The sequence below is a fragment of the Pelecanus crispus genome, chromosome 1, assembly GCF_030463565.1.
Source record: "Pelecanus crispus isolate bPelCri1 chromosome 1, bPelCri1.pri, whole genome shotgun sequence".
Classification (NCBI taxonomy): Eukaryota; Metazoa; Chordata; class Aves; order Pelecaniformes; family Pelecanidae; genus Pelecanus; species Pelecanus crispus.
Window position 1 is genome coordinate 28420912 of NC_134643.1, and position 16090 is coordinate 28437001.

Sequence of the window (16090 nt, forward strand, 5' to 3'; positions counted from 1 at the left end):
ATAAAAAATTCCAACATCATGTTGATGTAACTGTTTCTCGGTTTCTGTGATCTTTATGAATAATACAGCTGTGACTTCATTGTTAGAGTGACTTAAAATGTTTTATCTGTTTGCCATGATTACTCACGTTGCTGACAATAAGAAATGTAACTGGGTCATCCTATCTGTATTATTATGTTAACTGAAATTTTCCATTTTTAGTTAAGGGAACATACACAGGCTATTTTCTCTGTGCCAATAAATGGTACAGGTAATTTTGTTGATGGTAACGCTGAAGTGCAACAGATATTATAACACTTCTTTCTTTTGTTTGTATGTCTCTTCATGTTACTGTTGGTGAAGAAAAAATGTATAAGGTTTGTTCTTGGTTCTTCCAAGAAACTAAGTTGTAAAAAAAAAAATATTATGAATAAGATAAGAGATTTGACTGGGGTCCTTTTCAAATCCAACACTTGTGAAAATACTCACATAGCAGCAATTACTTCTGTTATGCTTGGGTGTATGTGTTCCCATGCTTTTTTCCCCTCCCACTCCATTTTGATGCTGTTCTGACTGGTGGATAGGTCTTTTCACCTGCAGTTCTCCCAGAGAGAGGCGTCTGTCTCAGAAGCTCTGCCAGTGTAGTAAAAATAGTTAGGCCTAGGTGTCTTGTAAAAACCAGTGTTCCATTTGTATGAATAAATGGAAAATTTGAGAAAATAGAGCAACAGTGATTATAGTGAGTTCTCTCTGAAATAGCAGAGTAAAATTTTAGCTAGATGTTGTGGAAATATAAGCTGTTCTATGACGGTTTTTAAAAGGTAACTTTTAGGTAATGGTATCTGTAAAGAGAGTACTAGCTGGAAAATTGCTTAAAAGGGCATAAAATCCAAAATGTAGAATGCAAATGAGTAATCTGTTTACTTTAAACTGTTTCATTCTACAAATCAAATTTATTTGGCTAAATTTATTAGTTCATTGAGCTTCTTCACTAGGGGTAGTAACAACAATAAAATTATTCTTGGAGGTAATACATAATACTCTCACAATTTACCATCCGGTGAATACTGGAAATCATTTGAAAACACTGAATTATCTTACTATATCTCAAATAAATCTATATTGTTAATAGAATAGAATAGACTATTTCAGTTGGAAGGGACCTACAGCAGTTGTCTAGTCCAACTGCCTGACCAATTCAGGGCTGACCAAGTTAAAGCATGTTATTAAGGGCATTGTCCAAATGCCTCTTAAACACTGACAGGCTTGGGGCATTGACCACCTCTCTAGGAAGCCTGTTCCAGTGTTTCACCATGCCCTCGGTAAAGAAATGCTTCCTCATGTCCAGTCTACACCTCCTCTGGTGCAGCTTTGAACCATGCCCACATGTCCTATTACTGGATACCAGGGAGAAGAGCTCAGCACCTCCTCTCCACTTCCCCTCCTCAGGCAGCTGTAGAGAGCAATGAGGTCACCCCTCAGCCTCCTTTTCTCCAAACTAAGCAAGCCCAAAGTCCTTAGCCACTCCTCACAGGAGATGCCTTCCAGCCCTTTCACCAGCTTTGTTGCCTTTCACTGGATGCATTCAAGGACCTTCACATCCTTCTTAAATTGTGGGGCCCAGAACTGCACACAGTACTCTAGGTGAGGCTGCACCAACACTGAATACGGAGGGATATTCACCCCTTTTGACCGGCTGGTTATGCTGTGTTTGATGCCCCCCAGGATGTGGTTTGCCCTCTTGGCTGCCAGGGCACGCTGCTGACTCGTACTGAGCCTGCTGTCGACCAGCACCCCCAGATCCCTTTCTGCAGGGCTGCTCTCCAGCCACTCCTCTCCCAGTTTATACTTGTGCCTGGCATTACTCTGTCCTAGGTGCAGAATCTGGCATTTGGACTTGTTAAATTTAATCCCATTAACCATAGCCCAATGCTCCAATGTATCTAGATCCCTCTACAAGGCCTTTTGTCCCTCAAGAGAGTCAACAGCCCCTCCCAGTTTGGTATCATCAGCAGACTTGCTAATGGCACATTCAACTCCTGATCCAGATTGTTGATGAGTGTATTGAACCAAAGTGGCCCTAGAATTGAACCCTGAGGAACACCGCTGGTGACCAGCTGCCAGCCAGATGTAGCCGCATTCAATACAACCCTTTGAGCTCTGCCCTTCTGCCGGTTCTTCACCCAGCGCACTGTGAACCCGCTCATCCCACAGCTGGACAACTTGTCCAGAAGGATGTTGTGAGGGACAGTATCAAAAGCCTTACTAAAATCCAGAAAAACAACATCTAACACCTTCCTTTCATGGACTAGGTGGGTGACCTTATCATAGAAGGGTATGAAATCAGTTAAACAGGACTTTCCCTCTGTGAACCCATGTTGCCTGCACGTGATGATTGCTTTGTAAACTCATAATTTGCATACCTTTTCATTAAAATAATTAAAGTTTGGTAATCATGTAATTGCCATGCAGCAATATGGGATGTTATTTTAACTGAGATTTTGATAGCTTGAAAAGATGAAAATCTAAATGCTGTAAATGAAAAAAGAACACATTGATTTACTTGAAGTTTTTCTGTTATGCCATTGGTATCTTTTGTCTGTTACTGAGCTGAAGACACTTTTTAACTGCTAAGCGTGGAGGTTAAAGTACTCTTCGTTGGTTTGAGGTGAAGTAAGATTTCCTTCAGAACTTCAGAGGAACGGCTGACAGATTTCCATGCAAAAGAATCATGAATTGATTTGCATGAATTTGACCTATAAATTTGAACATGCAAAAAAGTCTAGATGACAAACCGTTATTTAAAGTAACCAGAAAACTATTCTATCCATTGAGACTCAGTAGCAGTATGAAAATCTGTATGATTTTCAGAAATAAATGTCTGGGTGGTTAGATAATCAGAGCATTGAACAGTGATACTTCCTTACAAAATATCGGCCTATATTTTCAAATGTTTAAGCATCAGGCAACAAACCTGTCATAAAATGGTTCTAATGTCATCATCTTTATATAGAACATCTGGATGGCTCTTCTCAATTAATCATGATGAGCTTTTTCTCCTTCCTCATTTAGAAACTTAGTGCAAGGCCTGAGTTTCACCTTTTAGATCTGTAAGTGAAGAACACTTTATATTGACAATATTGTTTTTTCTTGTTGGTACTGATATGTTAGTAACTGACCTTAGCTTTGTAATATGGCTTTTTCATTTTTAAATCCGCAGCCTCAAAATCGTGGATTTTCATTACTCTAAGGAAGAAAATAAGTAATGAAGAATTGGAAGAATATGTATGTCTGTCTGTTCTGTCTGTACCTCTTTCTTTCATGGAGGTTATTGTCAGGTAACAGGGAGAAAAGGAAGGAGGTTGTGCTACTTAGCAATATTGGGGTAATAGCAAACTGGTGCTATGGGGTAATATTCTCTTTTTATGGAGTCAAGACCCCTAAGGAAATTCAGGCTTGATCATTACCTTGGTTGTATAATTCTTCTTCAGTGCTTTCTGTTATATTGTAAGTCAGGATTGTTTAAGTGTTAATTAAATGTTTGTCCTATACACAGAGAGATTTGGATGAATTGTTAGGCATGTTGTACTTTGGTTAAGCCTGCTTTTTAGTGCAGAGAAGAGGAAATTGTGCAGCTTTTTGCAGACCACTTCAGTATTTGGATAATAGAGAAAAACTGGTTTGCTGTTTTTTTCATCAACTGCTAGGTAAGATCTGACCTTTTATGCCTCAAAATGATGGATTTTTTATAGGTTCTTAAATGGCGGTTACTGAGGATAGCCTTGTAAAACAACATACAGTCTTATATTCAGAGCTTTCCTTTTACCTTGAAGAATGCTTTTTGAAAGCTTGGATTTAAAGCTATGTGATTCTGAGAGAACAGGACTGCGAATTACAAATTTTTTGAAAAGTTCTATGGGTTGTTGTGAATGAGAGAATAATGCAACTTTTTGTTGTTACTCTCATTTTCATGGTTCATGCTTGGGATAACTTTTCTAGAAAAACTGATTATAAATCCACTTTCATGCAGCCTACTTCACTTTAACGAGTTTCATTGATATATTTGCATGGCTTATGACTGTTATGAGACACTTCTCTGATAGTTTTGAATACTTTTTATGACTATGTGTGCCTTACATTAAAAATTACTAAACAGGTATATTTTCTTTTCTTTATTAGTGCCTCTGCCAAAAGACTTGCATTCTTTCATGATCCTGATCACTCATCTGTAAAGAGCATTTTTTATAGTATGAAAAAATTATGTAGGTCTGTCAGCGCATAATCAACCTGTATGTTGGTTTTGTTTAGCTTGCTGATTGCATCTTCCTATTGCTCAATTCTTTCTACTGTTTTCACTCTTTTGAGCTAGCAGCCTGTTATGATCATCAGTCATCTTCAGAGAATTTCCATTTTTTTCATCTGAAAGTGTACACACAAGTTTTTGTCTTATGATGATTGAGAGTTAACATGAAGACAGTTTGAATATATCGGTTAAATATTTTTCATATAATATTGAGTTCATTAAAATCTAACTCACTTGTAGACTTTGCATACGTATGCAGTCACAGTGCTGAAGAAGGGAATTTAGACTGTAGTTAAGATTGTAAGGAGAAATTGAGAATCACATGCTCACTTACAAAAATCATGCTGCAGGATAGCATTTCTTCAGCAGTCATTGATGTTTACATTTCCATTTTTAGTTTGTTCTGTAAAACTTTATATGGAAGTAACATCTCATATGATACTTTGAAAACATTCATTTACATCTGCATTAAAAAACTAACAAACAAACAAACAAAAAACCGACAAAGCCCCCAAACCTTATTGTGTTACAAAATTCTTTAAAGAGTAATTCTTAATTAATCATAGTAAGACATCATATCCACCCCCCCACACTGCAGTATTTTGCAGGTATCTCCAAAAGTACTGCTTTTATTATGAGTTTATACTCATTGATAGTTCTCTTTTGCTTAAATGAATAGCTCCAGCAAATAATTTCAAGACACTGTATAATGCCACTGAATAAGATTTATAAACATGTTCTCTTTCAGCCACCTTCCTCTTTTAAAAAATCTATTACTCTTTCAATTTTATTTAGAATGAAGGGCTTACCCTCGTCTTTAGCATAACACATAAAATAAGCTTTTACTGCCTCCCCTTCTGTGCCGGTTACTTTTCTAAAACTTTTTACCACTCCCTAACACATATGTCAAGAGAAAATATTAATATGAACCTATCAACATCTGTTGAAACAATTTTAGTATAGGTGGAAAAGGAAATTAATCAGAGGAACAAACGCTCCTGAAAGGAAGGAAATTTTGTTTAAGGGTTCTGGGGCAGCTTTAATTCAGTTCCATTGTTCCACAGCAGTGTAGGACATGCAGTCCTATTTTTGATGTTTATCATCAATTGCTGCATGGAAGGCTTGGACTTGCTGAACTCTTAACTTGGCAGGTAAACGAAGAGGAAACTCTGAGATACGTTGGGGGAAAAATGCAGTATTAACTTTAAAAATACTGTTGCTTATATAGTCTGTTACTGATTATGTAAGCTGATTATGAAAACTTATTTCAGCAAACGTGTGCAACTAATATCAATGCAGATTATTACCAGGAGAAAACTAACAATATAACTTATTATTATGATTAGGTTTTCGGTTTTTGTTATTAGGCTTATTTCTTGCTTATATATTAATTGGTCATATTTGGTTTTCCTTGCTTTTTTTATGCTTTTAGCTTTAAGTCTGCAGTAAGATGGATATTATTTGAAGGCCTCCCTGCCCCCTTACATTTTTGTTCCAATAACAGAGGGAAGAAATCTAATTAGACTTCATAATTCTCAGTCTGGTCACTCAAAATAGATTTTTTTTTTTTCCTTCTGAAGTGGAACCTAAGAAACAAGTGACTGCAGGCCATTTCTTGTACTGGATTTGCAGCTTTTCCCACAGCCCATCATCCACATACCTCCACTCCTTTTGTTCCTTTCCCTTCACACCCCACTGCCAGTCTTCATCTGCCAGTAGATAAATGGGGTCAGTGACTGCAAAGGGTCAGCTTGAGAGACGGAAGTGTCCGGAAGGGAGCTGGCAGATAGATGCCTGGAGGTGACTTGAACAGTGTGAAAAAAGTTGGTGTAGGGGTGAATGAGGTGTCTTGCTGTATGTGGTAGGAGACAGGATGCCTGGGAGAGTAATAAAAGCAGCAGTTTATTTTACAGCCTGATCCTCTAGATTCTTGTTGGCTGCAGACCTAGGAGAGAAAATTTGAGAGTAAGCCTCCCCCTTGTGTCGCACAGCTGTGTAATCCCTGCGATTGTTCAGTACTGATTTTTTATTTTTGAAAATATCACAGACTAAAAGTTCTAAGTCATAAAAAGTATTTTCATGATCCAAAGCAAGACATAAGACTTGTTCCACCAATAAGTATTTGGTTGGTTTTCCTTCCTCTGAGAGCTCATTTCTGTCATTTGTTACTTGAAAAGATTGCTAGCATCTACAAGATAAAAAATAACAGTCCTAGAAGAAATCACTAATCATAGAGTAATTTAGGTTGGAAGACACCTCAAGAGATCGTTCAGTCCAATCTTCTGCTTAAAGCAGGACTAACGTCAAACATGGATCGGGCTGCTGATGGCCTTATCCAATCTAGTTTTGGAAATCTCCCAATGACAGAGGTTATATGTTTTCCCTTGGCAACACGTTCCAGTGCTTATCTGCTCTCAGCAAGAAGAATTTGTGTCCAACTCAGATTTTCCTCATTAGATCATGGGATGACGATTGCTACTTGTCCTGTCAGTGTGCAGATCTCTAGCACGTTTCTCCCTGATTGTCTCTGTTTCACACTGAAAAGTCCTATTTCTACTTAGCTCTTCCTGGAAGAGAAGCCATGTTGTACCTTTTGATCATCTTTCACTCCTCTCTGAAGATTTTTCCAGTTCTACTGTATTTTTTTAAGTATAAACTTGTAGTCTGTCCTTGATCTAACATAATGCTATAGACCAATGGTACAGGCATAGGCTGCAAAAAGTATCATTTCCCATGGACACCTTTTTATACCTTTAAATAATTTTAATCTCAGTCCTTCCATTAAAAGGCTAGTCGCTGTGCAAATGGGTATGTACAGAAAAATAAAGCTGACGGTTCATAAATTCATATAGCACCTTTCACAATGCAGCCCTCCTGATTCCCTCCTATAGTGGGTGCAAATACTGTCTGCTTTTGAAAATTTTCTGTTTGAAAATGCATTCAGTTAATTATTGACAAATCAATATTTTAAATGTTATTTTCTGTATATATTGCTGTGTACTTGAAGTTAATATATGAGACACTGTTAATGCTGTTTTAGCACAGCCACCAAATCATGCAGAGATGATTTTATAGGATTAACTACCCATATGACATTAGACTGTACATTCCCCAGATAATGAGTGCCATAAAAAACCAGATATCTTGATATTGCTACTGGTCCTTATGAATTGAAATTCAGTGCTGAAAGATGATGTAAGAGAGAAAAATTTCTGATTCTAGTATTTCTATTTCTCCCATCTGATGTATGTTAGTGAAGTGCAAAGGGACAGAGGTATTATTTAGGGGCTGGAGGAATCATGTAAAAAACCCCAAGCCTAGCTTTGTGCCTTTGTGCCTGCCACTTTGTGCTAAGTTTTAGGGAACTACTCATTGTTTCCCTTCTACCAAGCTTCTGTTTTATCTTTTATTCTGGTATCTTCACTTGAAATCATGCATCCTCATCCCATCATTTTATTTTACATTTTTAGTCCCTGTATAGAAACATGGAAACATTTGTTTCAATATTTTGCATTTAGCTCCCTTTTGAGTTTGAAGCATCCTGAGATGACTTTGCTCTTTATGGTTGGAGAGTCACCAGCCTGTTTTACCCTGTGCTTGAGGGTATACAGGTACGGCTTCAGTCCTACAGGGTCTGTCATCCCAAACCATGTGCTGTTCGAGACCTGTTGGTTTTTCCACAGTCTTTAGCTTTCAGCTCTTCCTGTAGCCACTTTTATTCTTCATGCCAGCAGATTGTTTTGATTTTCATTCAGATGGAGTTCATCCCTTCTATATAGTTTCATCTTTTCCTTAGTTAATGAATCCGAACACCCAGTCCCATTACTATTTTGGCAGATGCACACTGAGCCTTTGCCTTGCTTGCTCTGTTAATTGCTATGCATGTTAGAGCACATTTCAAATACATTCATATTGCATACATACAGTATGTGCTGAGAGGACAGCTGGTCATGGGTCACAGAAAAAACTGGAAAACACACATTATTTCGCTGGTTGTCTACCTGTGTTTCCATAAAGGCATGAGAGGTTGCCTTTACCTCTGAGATGAGTTAATCTACTTGGCTTCTCTTTTTGCTGTTGGTCTCTGGATTTAAGTATGGAGGCTCTGGTGGTCTTTTTTTATTATTATTTACAGCTAAGCTGCTACATCAGTGTTTTTTTCCTTTACTTTGATGGCTCACATTCTTTATATAAACTAAGTGATTGTCCTGGTTTCAGCTGGGATAGAGTTAATTTTCTTCCTAGTAGCTGGCATAGTGCTGTGTTTTAGATTTAGTTTGAGAATAATGTTGATAACACACTGATGTTTTAGTTGTTGCTAAGTAATGCTTACACTAGTCAAGGACTTTCCAACTTCTCATGCCCTGCCAGTGAGAAGCTGGGAGGGGGCACAGCCAGGAGAGTTAACCCACACTGGCCAAAGGGCTATTCCATACCATATGACGTCATGCTCAGTATAGAAACTGGGGGGAGTTGGCCAGGGGGGCAGTGATCACTGCTCGGGGACTGGCTGGGCATTGGTCAGTGGGTGGTGAGCAATTGTATTGTGCATCACTTATTTTGTATCTTATTATTTCTATTATTATTATTTTCCCTTCCTTTTCTGTCCTATTAAACTGTCTTTATCTCAACCCACGAATTTTACTTTTTTTTTTTTCCAATTCTCTCCCCTGTCCGGCTGGGGAGGCTTACCTTCCACCTTTATATATGGATTGTGCCTCCATCTCCATTTAAATTCTTAACCTGCTTGGGTTTGTCATCTTGTTTGGCTGCTTAGCACTTTAATCCATTGAGGGTCAGGTTTTTGGTTTTGATTGTTTCCTTTACATGAAGGTTGAATTCCTAAGCTGCATACTGTCCTGTAACTTCAGTATATAGAACCAGGAGCTACAAATACAGCCCATCCCCACCTGACTTTGTAATATTACCTTTGGAACTAGCTATTTTATTTTATTTTAAAATCTAAGTTAAAAATCAAGGGATTAAAATACTAGACTAATTAGGGGTTATTTGCAAGGCAATTTATTAAAAAAAAAAACCCTAGGTTCTATCAGCTTATTTTTCTCTCTTCAACCAATCACTACCTGATTTTGTAAGCCTAGCTAGATTTCAGGTCTGAATGAACTCTAAGCTTTTTCTGAAGTTATACCTCAAAGGCCTGTGTTTTATAAATATTTTCAAGTTCTATTTATACTATTCAATTGAAAAATAAACTAAAAGTATTTCAAGCATCCGAGTATGTAGGCACACTTATTTCTGTTGCAGTCAAATTCTTTTAATTTCCCACAACATTTCAATTTTGTAGACAATATATAGGAAAAAGTTGGGCATTCACTAAGGTATGCTATTTGTAGTTAGTCTCTGGAGAGTTTTTCTAACATAGTTCTTATATTCTTTGGTTTCTCATGCCCTGAAATGTGTGTTACCTTTTATGACCTTTTCATATGTTACAAGTTTACCTTCAAGCTTTCCAAATGATCTACTAACCCGTTTGGTAACCATTAGGCCTGTTCCTCCTCTTTTGTATCTCAGAATTGGCTTTTCTTCCTCTTTTTTGCTTATTCTTCAAAACTGAACTTGAACCAAATCACACATAAATGTTTTATCCATTTTTGGAGGGATTCCTCTTTCGGATGGTGTTTCTCTGCACTGTGGGGTTTTTTCCTGATTTTTTGAGACGTACTTCTTTAAAGAGCTGCTCTGGTGACTCTCTTAATTTTTAAGGTAACAAGACTTCATTTTCATCCAAAATTTGTGCTATAATGGTTTGGCTTTCCTCCTGCTTTCTGTTACACGTGCAAACACAAAACCACCACAACAAAACTTTGGAAATCATTGGATCTTCCAGGTGGGGTTTTTGGGTGGGCGTTTCTTTGTTTGGTTTGTTGGTTGGTTTGGTTTGGTTTTCTCCCCCCCGCAGTTAGATGGGTCTTAAGCCTGAGATTTTGGAACAATATTTTCTATGAAGACTGTTGGAAGTCAGTACTTATCTGTGGCCTTCCTGTGTACTGTGTATGAAATGTATAAAAATACGTTCTCTGAAACTGATCTTGTTTTCATGTTGGGCTGAAGAACCAAACATTTATCAAGCAAAACTACCTCTGATCTTTATTGTGTAATATTTTTTGTTATGACAATAAAGCGATGTACTGTAGTTTGGAAATATAATTATGTTTTAAAATAATGGTATAGAGTAACATATGATCATGAAGTTCTTCCTGAACAGCGATATGAAAAGTGTCTTCATTTCAGAAAAACCTTGGTGGTATTTTTGCTTTCTGCTTGTCTGCTATTACTTATGAAAATCTCTGTATATGTAAACATACCGGCAGTTTTTGTATTTGAAAAATACTTATTTTGGTACTGCAGTGAACACACAAAGTATGTTTTCATATCTTTTACTAGCATCATTTCAATACACAGAAATAGAAAACTTTATTTTAGAATGGTTTTCTTCCCTTTCCTTTCTGTGTATCAGCCAATTTACAAGATGTTATTTTTGTGATATTTCTGAAACTGCTCCAAATTGATATTTCTATATTGAAATGAAAAAGGAAAGGTGGTTTTTTTTTTTAATGTAGTGAATTGCATTGACTATGATGAAATCTGTGTGCAACATATCTGACTATTTTTTCAGAGATTGTAAACAAATACCTGAAGAAAATATTTTTAAAAACACAAATAAGTAACATAACTTTCCCTGTGGCTTAGGTCTCTTCTATGTGTGGATGCACACCGAAGAATGCATTTAGTTTTATTTCTTTGTCTGTTTGGTTTTTTTGTTAGGCCCGTCGCAAAGAGGTTTTTATCCAGGAGCGATATGGAAGATTTAATCTGAGTGACCCATTTCTGGCTCTTCAGAGAGACTTTGAGGCAGGTGCTGGTGATAAAGAAAAGAAGCCAATATGCATGAACCCTCTGTCCATTTTAGAAGCTGTTATGGCTCACTGCAGGAAAATGCAAGAAAGAATGTCAGCTCAGTTGGCTGCTGCTGAAAACAGACAAAAGAAGGTATCCTGCTACCAACTTTTTTTCCTTTTCCCTCTCCTGATTTGTTCTTTCATGCCACTTTTTTAATTTGCATCTTTGTCTAACTTGGTTATCATTACGAGTGTTAAAAGAGTATCACTTAATTGTCATATGTAGTGAGGTGCTGATTTTCTGGTGATGTTTTGTGTACATGCCTCATTCATTCTGTGAATTTAGCTCTGCTTATGGAATAAATGAAATATAACTGGTAAAAGTTGATGCAGTATATAAATGGATAGCTCAGCATAGCTGAGAAAACGTCATCACAATATATTTTTAAACCAACACCACTGAATCCTAGAGGAGCTACTGTTATTTTTGTTCTAACCTAAATAGCATAAAATAAATAATTTATTTGCATTTTATATTAGGTGGCTCTGTTTCATAAATCAGTAAAAGTAAATTATAACTCTAAAAAATACTTTTTGCATATTTAGAATATTTGCTGTAAAGAGAAAATTATTTTGGAACAAGTATGTTGCAAAAAAGTCATATTGAAGATAAAACAATGTAATTTTGTAAGTGAATGGTTGGTTGGTTGCATGTACTTCACTAATATGTAAGCCATGCATTCCTAAAGTATAGCTAAATTTGAATATGTTGGGGAGGGGTTTCTGAGAGGAGAGAGGGGAACGGTAATATAATAGACTAATCTAAACCAGGTATTTTTTAATAATTAGAAAAGAAACGCTCACTAGGCATTCAATCATCCTCACTGGGTATAAGATGGATAGAATGTCTTCAGCAGCTGTGAAATAGCTTTCTGATGACAGTTTTATGTTGATGTTTAAAAAAAAAAAAACAGACAATGCTAAGACAATTGACATAAAACTGATTTTGGTAGTAATTGCTCTTTGGGAAATAATATGCATGCAAAAGTACTAGAATTATGCTGGAAATACATGCTTAAATTAAATCAGCAAGCCTTTTCTTGTTATCTTAGCTCTGTTGTTTAGTTTAGTTTAAGCGACCCTGCTCTGTTAAGACTTCAGAAAAACGGATACTGCATTCAAAAAAAATGAATAATACTAGACTGTATGTATGATATATAAGTCTTAAAACAGTGTAATGGCCTATGTGGTGAACTGTTACTTGTACTTACCTAGCACTTCTTTTTGAGGACTCTTAAATGTTAATTTTCTTTTTCATATGCTTTGTAAGTAAAGTGAGATTTTGGGGAAGGGATTGTCTCAGCATAGGAAAGAGCGAGTAAGTTTGCTTAATCTGACTGATGAATGGTATTGGGAGAGACCCTGACACATCTGCCTGGACAATTGGATTAGTTTCTTGTCTCAGTGCATGGCCACAAGTCTCTTCTTGTACCTAATTCTTCACCTATCTCTGGCTTTTAGTATATGGACAGATACATGCATGTAAGATGGGCTTACATACTGAGAATATGTCTCAAAGTCAGGGTATTGATATGTAAATTCCATTTTTGTACTTTTTTTTGGTCCAAGTTTATTACCAAAGTCTATATCTGTAAGTCTGCATGTACAGGAAAGGATGTTCTTGTCTTTTGTTTCTTAGAAGAATACATGAAGGTTTTTTTCTTTAAATCTAAACTTTAAGTAGTTTGACCTTTATTTTGCAGTTTGATTCTTACCTGGAGAAGTACCCAAACCTCTAGTACACTCAATTCTGAAGTCTGTAACTTTGAAGCTAAACTTTAAAGCACTACTCTTGAAAAAATGTGTTGCTTTGAAAGTGTGTCATTATGATTCTACTGTTTTTACTCCTTGTAACAAATAGAAAATTTAAATAACACAGGATCTGAAAACAAACTGCATGGTATTGAGAAGCTGTGTGCATGACTCTACAGAACTTACATCTTCCTCTCTTAAAGCCAATTAGAAAAGCTATTTGGACAGGGTGCCCTCTTAAACTTCTTGGGTTTGTGGCAACAGATTACATACCTGTCAGCCATCTCCATTCATTCACAAACCATTCATTCAGTGTCTTACCTTCCCTTAGTTCCACATTTTTCTGTCTGTTCTCCATCTCTCAAATCCCTCCATGGAAGAGGGTAATGAAGGTATTTTGAGGGATTTCTAGAAATGCTCAGCAGAGTGACCCAGTGTAACAAAAAAAAAGTTAGGCCTAGACAAATGTGACCTAAATACAGAGCCAGCTGAACCTCCTCCCCCCAAGAGTGATTCCTCCTTCTCTAAATGTGTGATGCCTCTATCTTCATGTTTGGAATCGCCTCACTGTCTCACTCTTACACTAAGTAAGAAGACTGTAGACAGCTGTGTTTATTTTATCTGGATATCACTGAACTTTAAATAGGCTTAGACTGAACCCATATTCCTGGGGACTTACTATCTGTGAATAAAGTATTCTTTGAATAAAATTTTTATTTGATCGTAAAAAGCAAGTCATAGCAATGTTCCAGAATGTAGAAAAATTATAGGTGCACAAATTACTGTCAGTCATAGGCTTACCATATACCAAACACCTAATCCCCAGATGTCATCTGCTTTGTGTTAAGTCTCCATCCTCTTCCATCTCTCTGAATGCTTTTGCTGGAGTTCCTATCGAAATTAATTTTGAGGTTTCCTGGGAACTCAAAACCAGATAATCAAAATACAGTTCTTGATTTGTCAAGTGTTTGCACAGAAGTTAGTATTGGAACGCATGCCCAAATACAGACACATTGGTTGGAAGAGGGCCATCGATGTGATTTAGTCTAACCTTGTGCTTAAAGCAGATTATCACCAGCAGTACATCTGGTCACCTGTGAATTTGCCTACTGAGTCCTGAAAACCCCTGGGAATGGCAGTACTGCAGCCTTTCTGAACTACTGTCCTTGTGAAGAACTTTTTTCCAAGACTGAGCCTCTTAAAGGGCAATTTCTCATGTCAACCTTTTGTTATGGGGCCCCACCTGCCACTGCCAAGAAGAATTTGACTCTGGCATCATTGTAAGGGCCCTTCAAAAGGAGCAGTATGTTGCTATTAGATCATGCCTTAAGTCTTTTTTTCACTACACTAAGCAAACCAAGCTTCCTCGACCTTTTCTCACAAGGCATGCACTCTGTCTCTCACCTTTGAAGGGCCTTTGCTGGTTTCTGGGACACTATTATTTTCCTCAGTATCCTTTTTTTACCCCTTTTCAAATCCTTCTTGAACACATTTCCAGATGCTTACATTACTGATACGATTTAGTGTATGCATATAGTACACTTCACAGAAATCAGGTCATAGTTAGTTCATAAACTCATAAATAATTACAGCTAGTTCCAAATCTGTCATCTAAAGGAAAAAATGCAGTGTAAATATTCAGAGGTTTTTCCTATTCAAGATGATGCAGCCAAAACAAGGGTGGGTAGAGAGATAGATATAGGAGACAGTGTAAAATGAGAAACTAATGCTGCTCTTGTCAATTTGAAATCAAATAGAAGACATATATATATAAGGGATTCTTTATTTATATGCAATGCTTACACATAAGATACTATAATAGTATGGTAAGCTGATTTCATCCCAGTTATATGTTAAAATCTGCTTGTAATTATTTGAAAGTAATATAATTTCACAACAGTTAATTTATAGAACCAGTCCCTTGTCTAAAAGCAAAATGGAGGAATAATAAAGTATAGAAAATCTTGATAAAAACATTTTCACTATAATCTTATTGCATTTCCATGCTTTAAAAATTGTATACATTTCTCATGATTTTTGTATCTGTTTTAACAAAAAAGAAACTGTTGGATGCTCCACCGTTACTGTTGGGTGCTTCACTTGCTTTGAAATGCCGGTGAAGCATCCAAATGCTGTTGTATGCCTTGAAAAAAACAATGAAATGCTTGAGAAAAAATAATGATTTTTCTGCATGTGAAGAACTGTGAATGGGACCATTCCTAAATACAGTGTCATCATAATAGCGTGTTAATTTAATTTGCAGCTGTACTGTCATTAACATAACTGAAGAGATGTTGTTGCTGATATTGTTTGTTTAGCAATGACTGATAATGCCATACCTTATTTTTTATATATTTAACACTGTTTTTAAGAAAGGGTGGACTGGGTTTTGTGAAATGCATTATACGGAGTTTATTGGTTAACCTGGGGTGAAGCTCTAAAACCCCAGTGGAGCCCCTCCACCACTAAACAGGTTTTGAGGTGTTTGAAGCCAAGATGGCATTTATAATGTAGGTATAATTTCCCATAGTGATTTCTTCCTCTTCGTTCACTGTTTCTTATGATAATGGTATGATTTCAGGTATGTTACTGGTATGTTACTATAATATACATCACATCAGTATTGCCGTCACCTCTTTATACTTTTTCCCACTCTTCTGAAGAAAACAGAAGAGAAATTTACAGTCAGGTAATGTGATTAGAAATGTTGTGAGACTGAGACACACATCCATCTATAAGTGTAAATTCATGCAGGATTTATTTTTGTTCTTTCTATGTCATTTCACTTCCCTTCCTTTTTAAGCGTTTTCTTGTGTTTGAATTCTGCTTACCATGTGGGAAAAAATTATCCTGGGGACAAAAAGCTATAGCAGGTGGGATTTATCTCTATTACAGCTGCACACTCTCTCCTTCTTGTACTCATCTCTTGATGGCATGAGTTTCAACTCTACTCTATGGTGTAACTGGAGAGTAACAAAACTGTTATTTAAAAATGGTATTTATATTAGCTGTTATTTAAATGCAGTTTAGTTAAAAATGAATTGTAGACACATCTACAGTGATGTGGAAAAAGCTTCCAGACCTAAGAAATTCGATCTCCTATTGGAGAGGACAGGGAATAGAGTGCTGTAGCAAC

General features: G+C 36.7%; 1 protein-coding gene across 1 annotated transcript in view; it reads left to right on the forward strand.

Annotated features, from left to right (window-relative positions):
• Positions 1 to 16090, forward strand: part of CTTNBP2 (cortactin binding protein 2) — an 85638-nt gene that overhangs the window by 22443 nt on the left and 47105 nt on the right. Inside the window, exon 3 of the mRNA XM_075724079.1 lies at positions 11069 to 11293. Coding sequence (XP_075580194.1) covers positions 11069 to 11293 — 225 coding nt within the window. The remainder of the gene's footprint in view (positions 1 to 11068; positions 11294 to 16090) is intronic.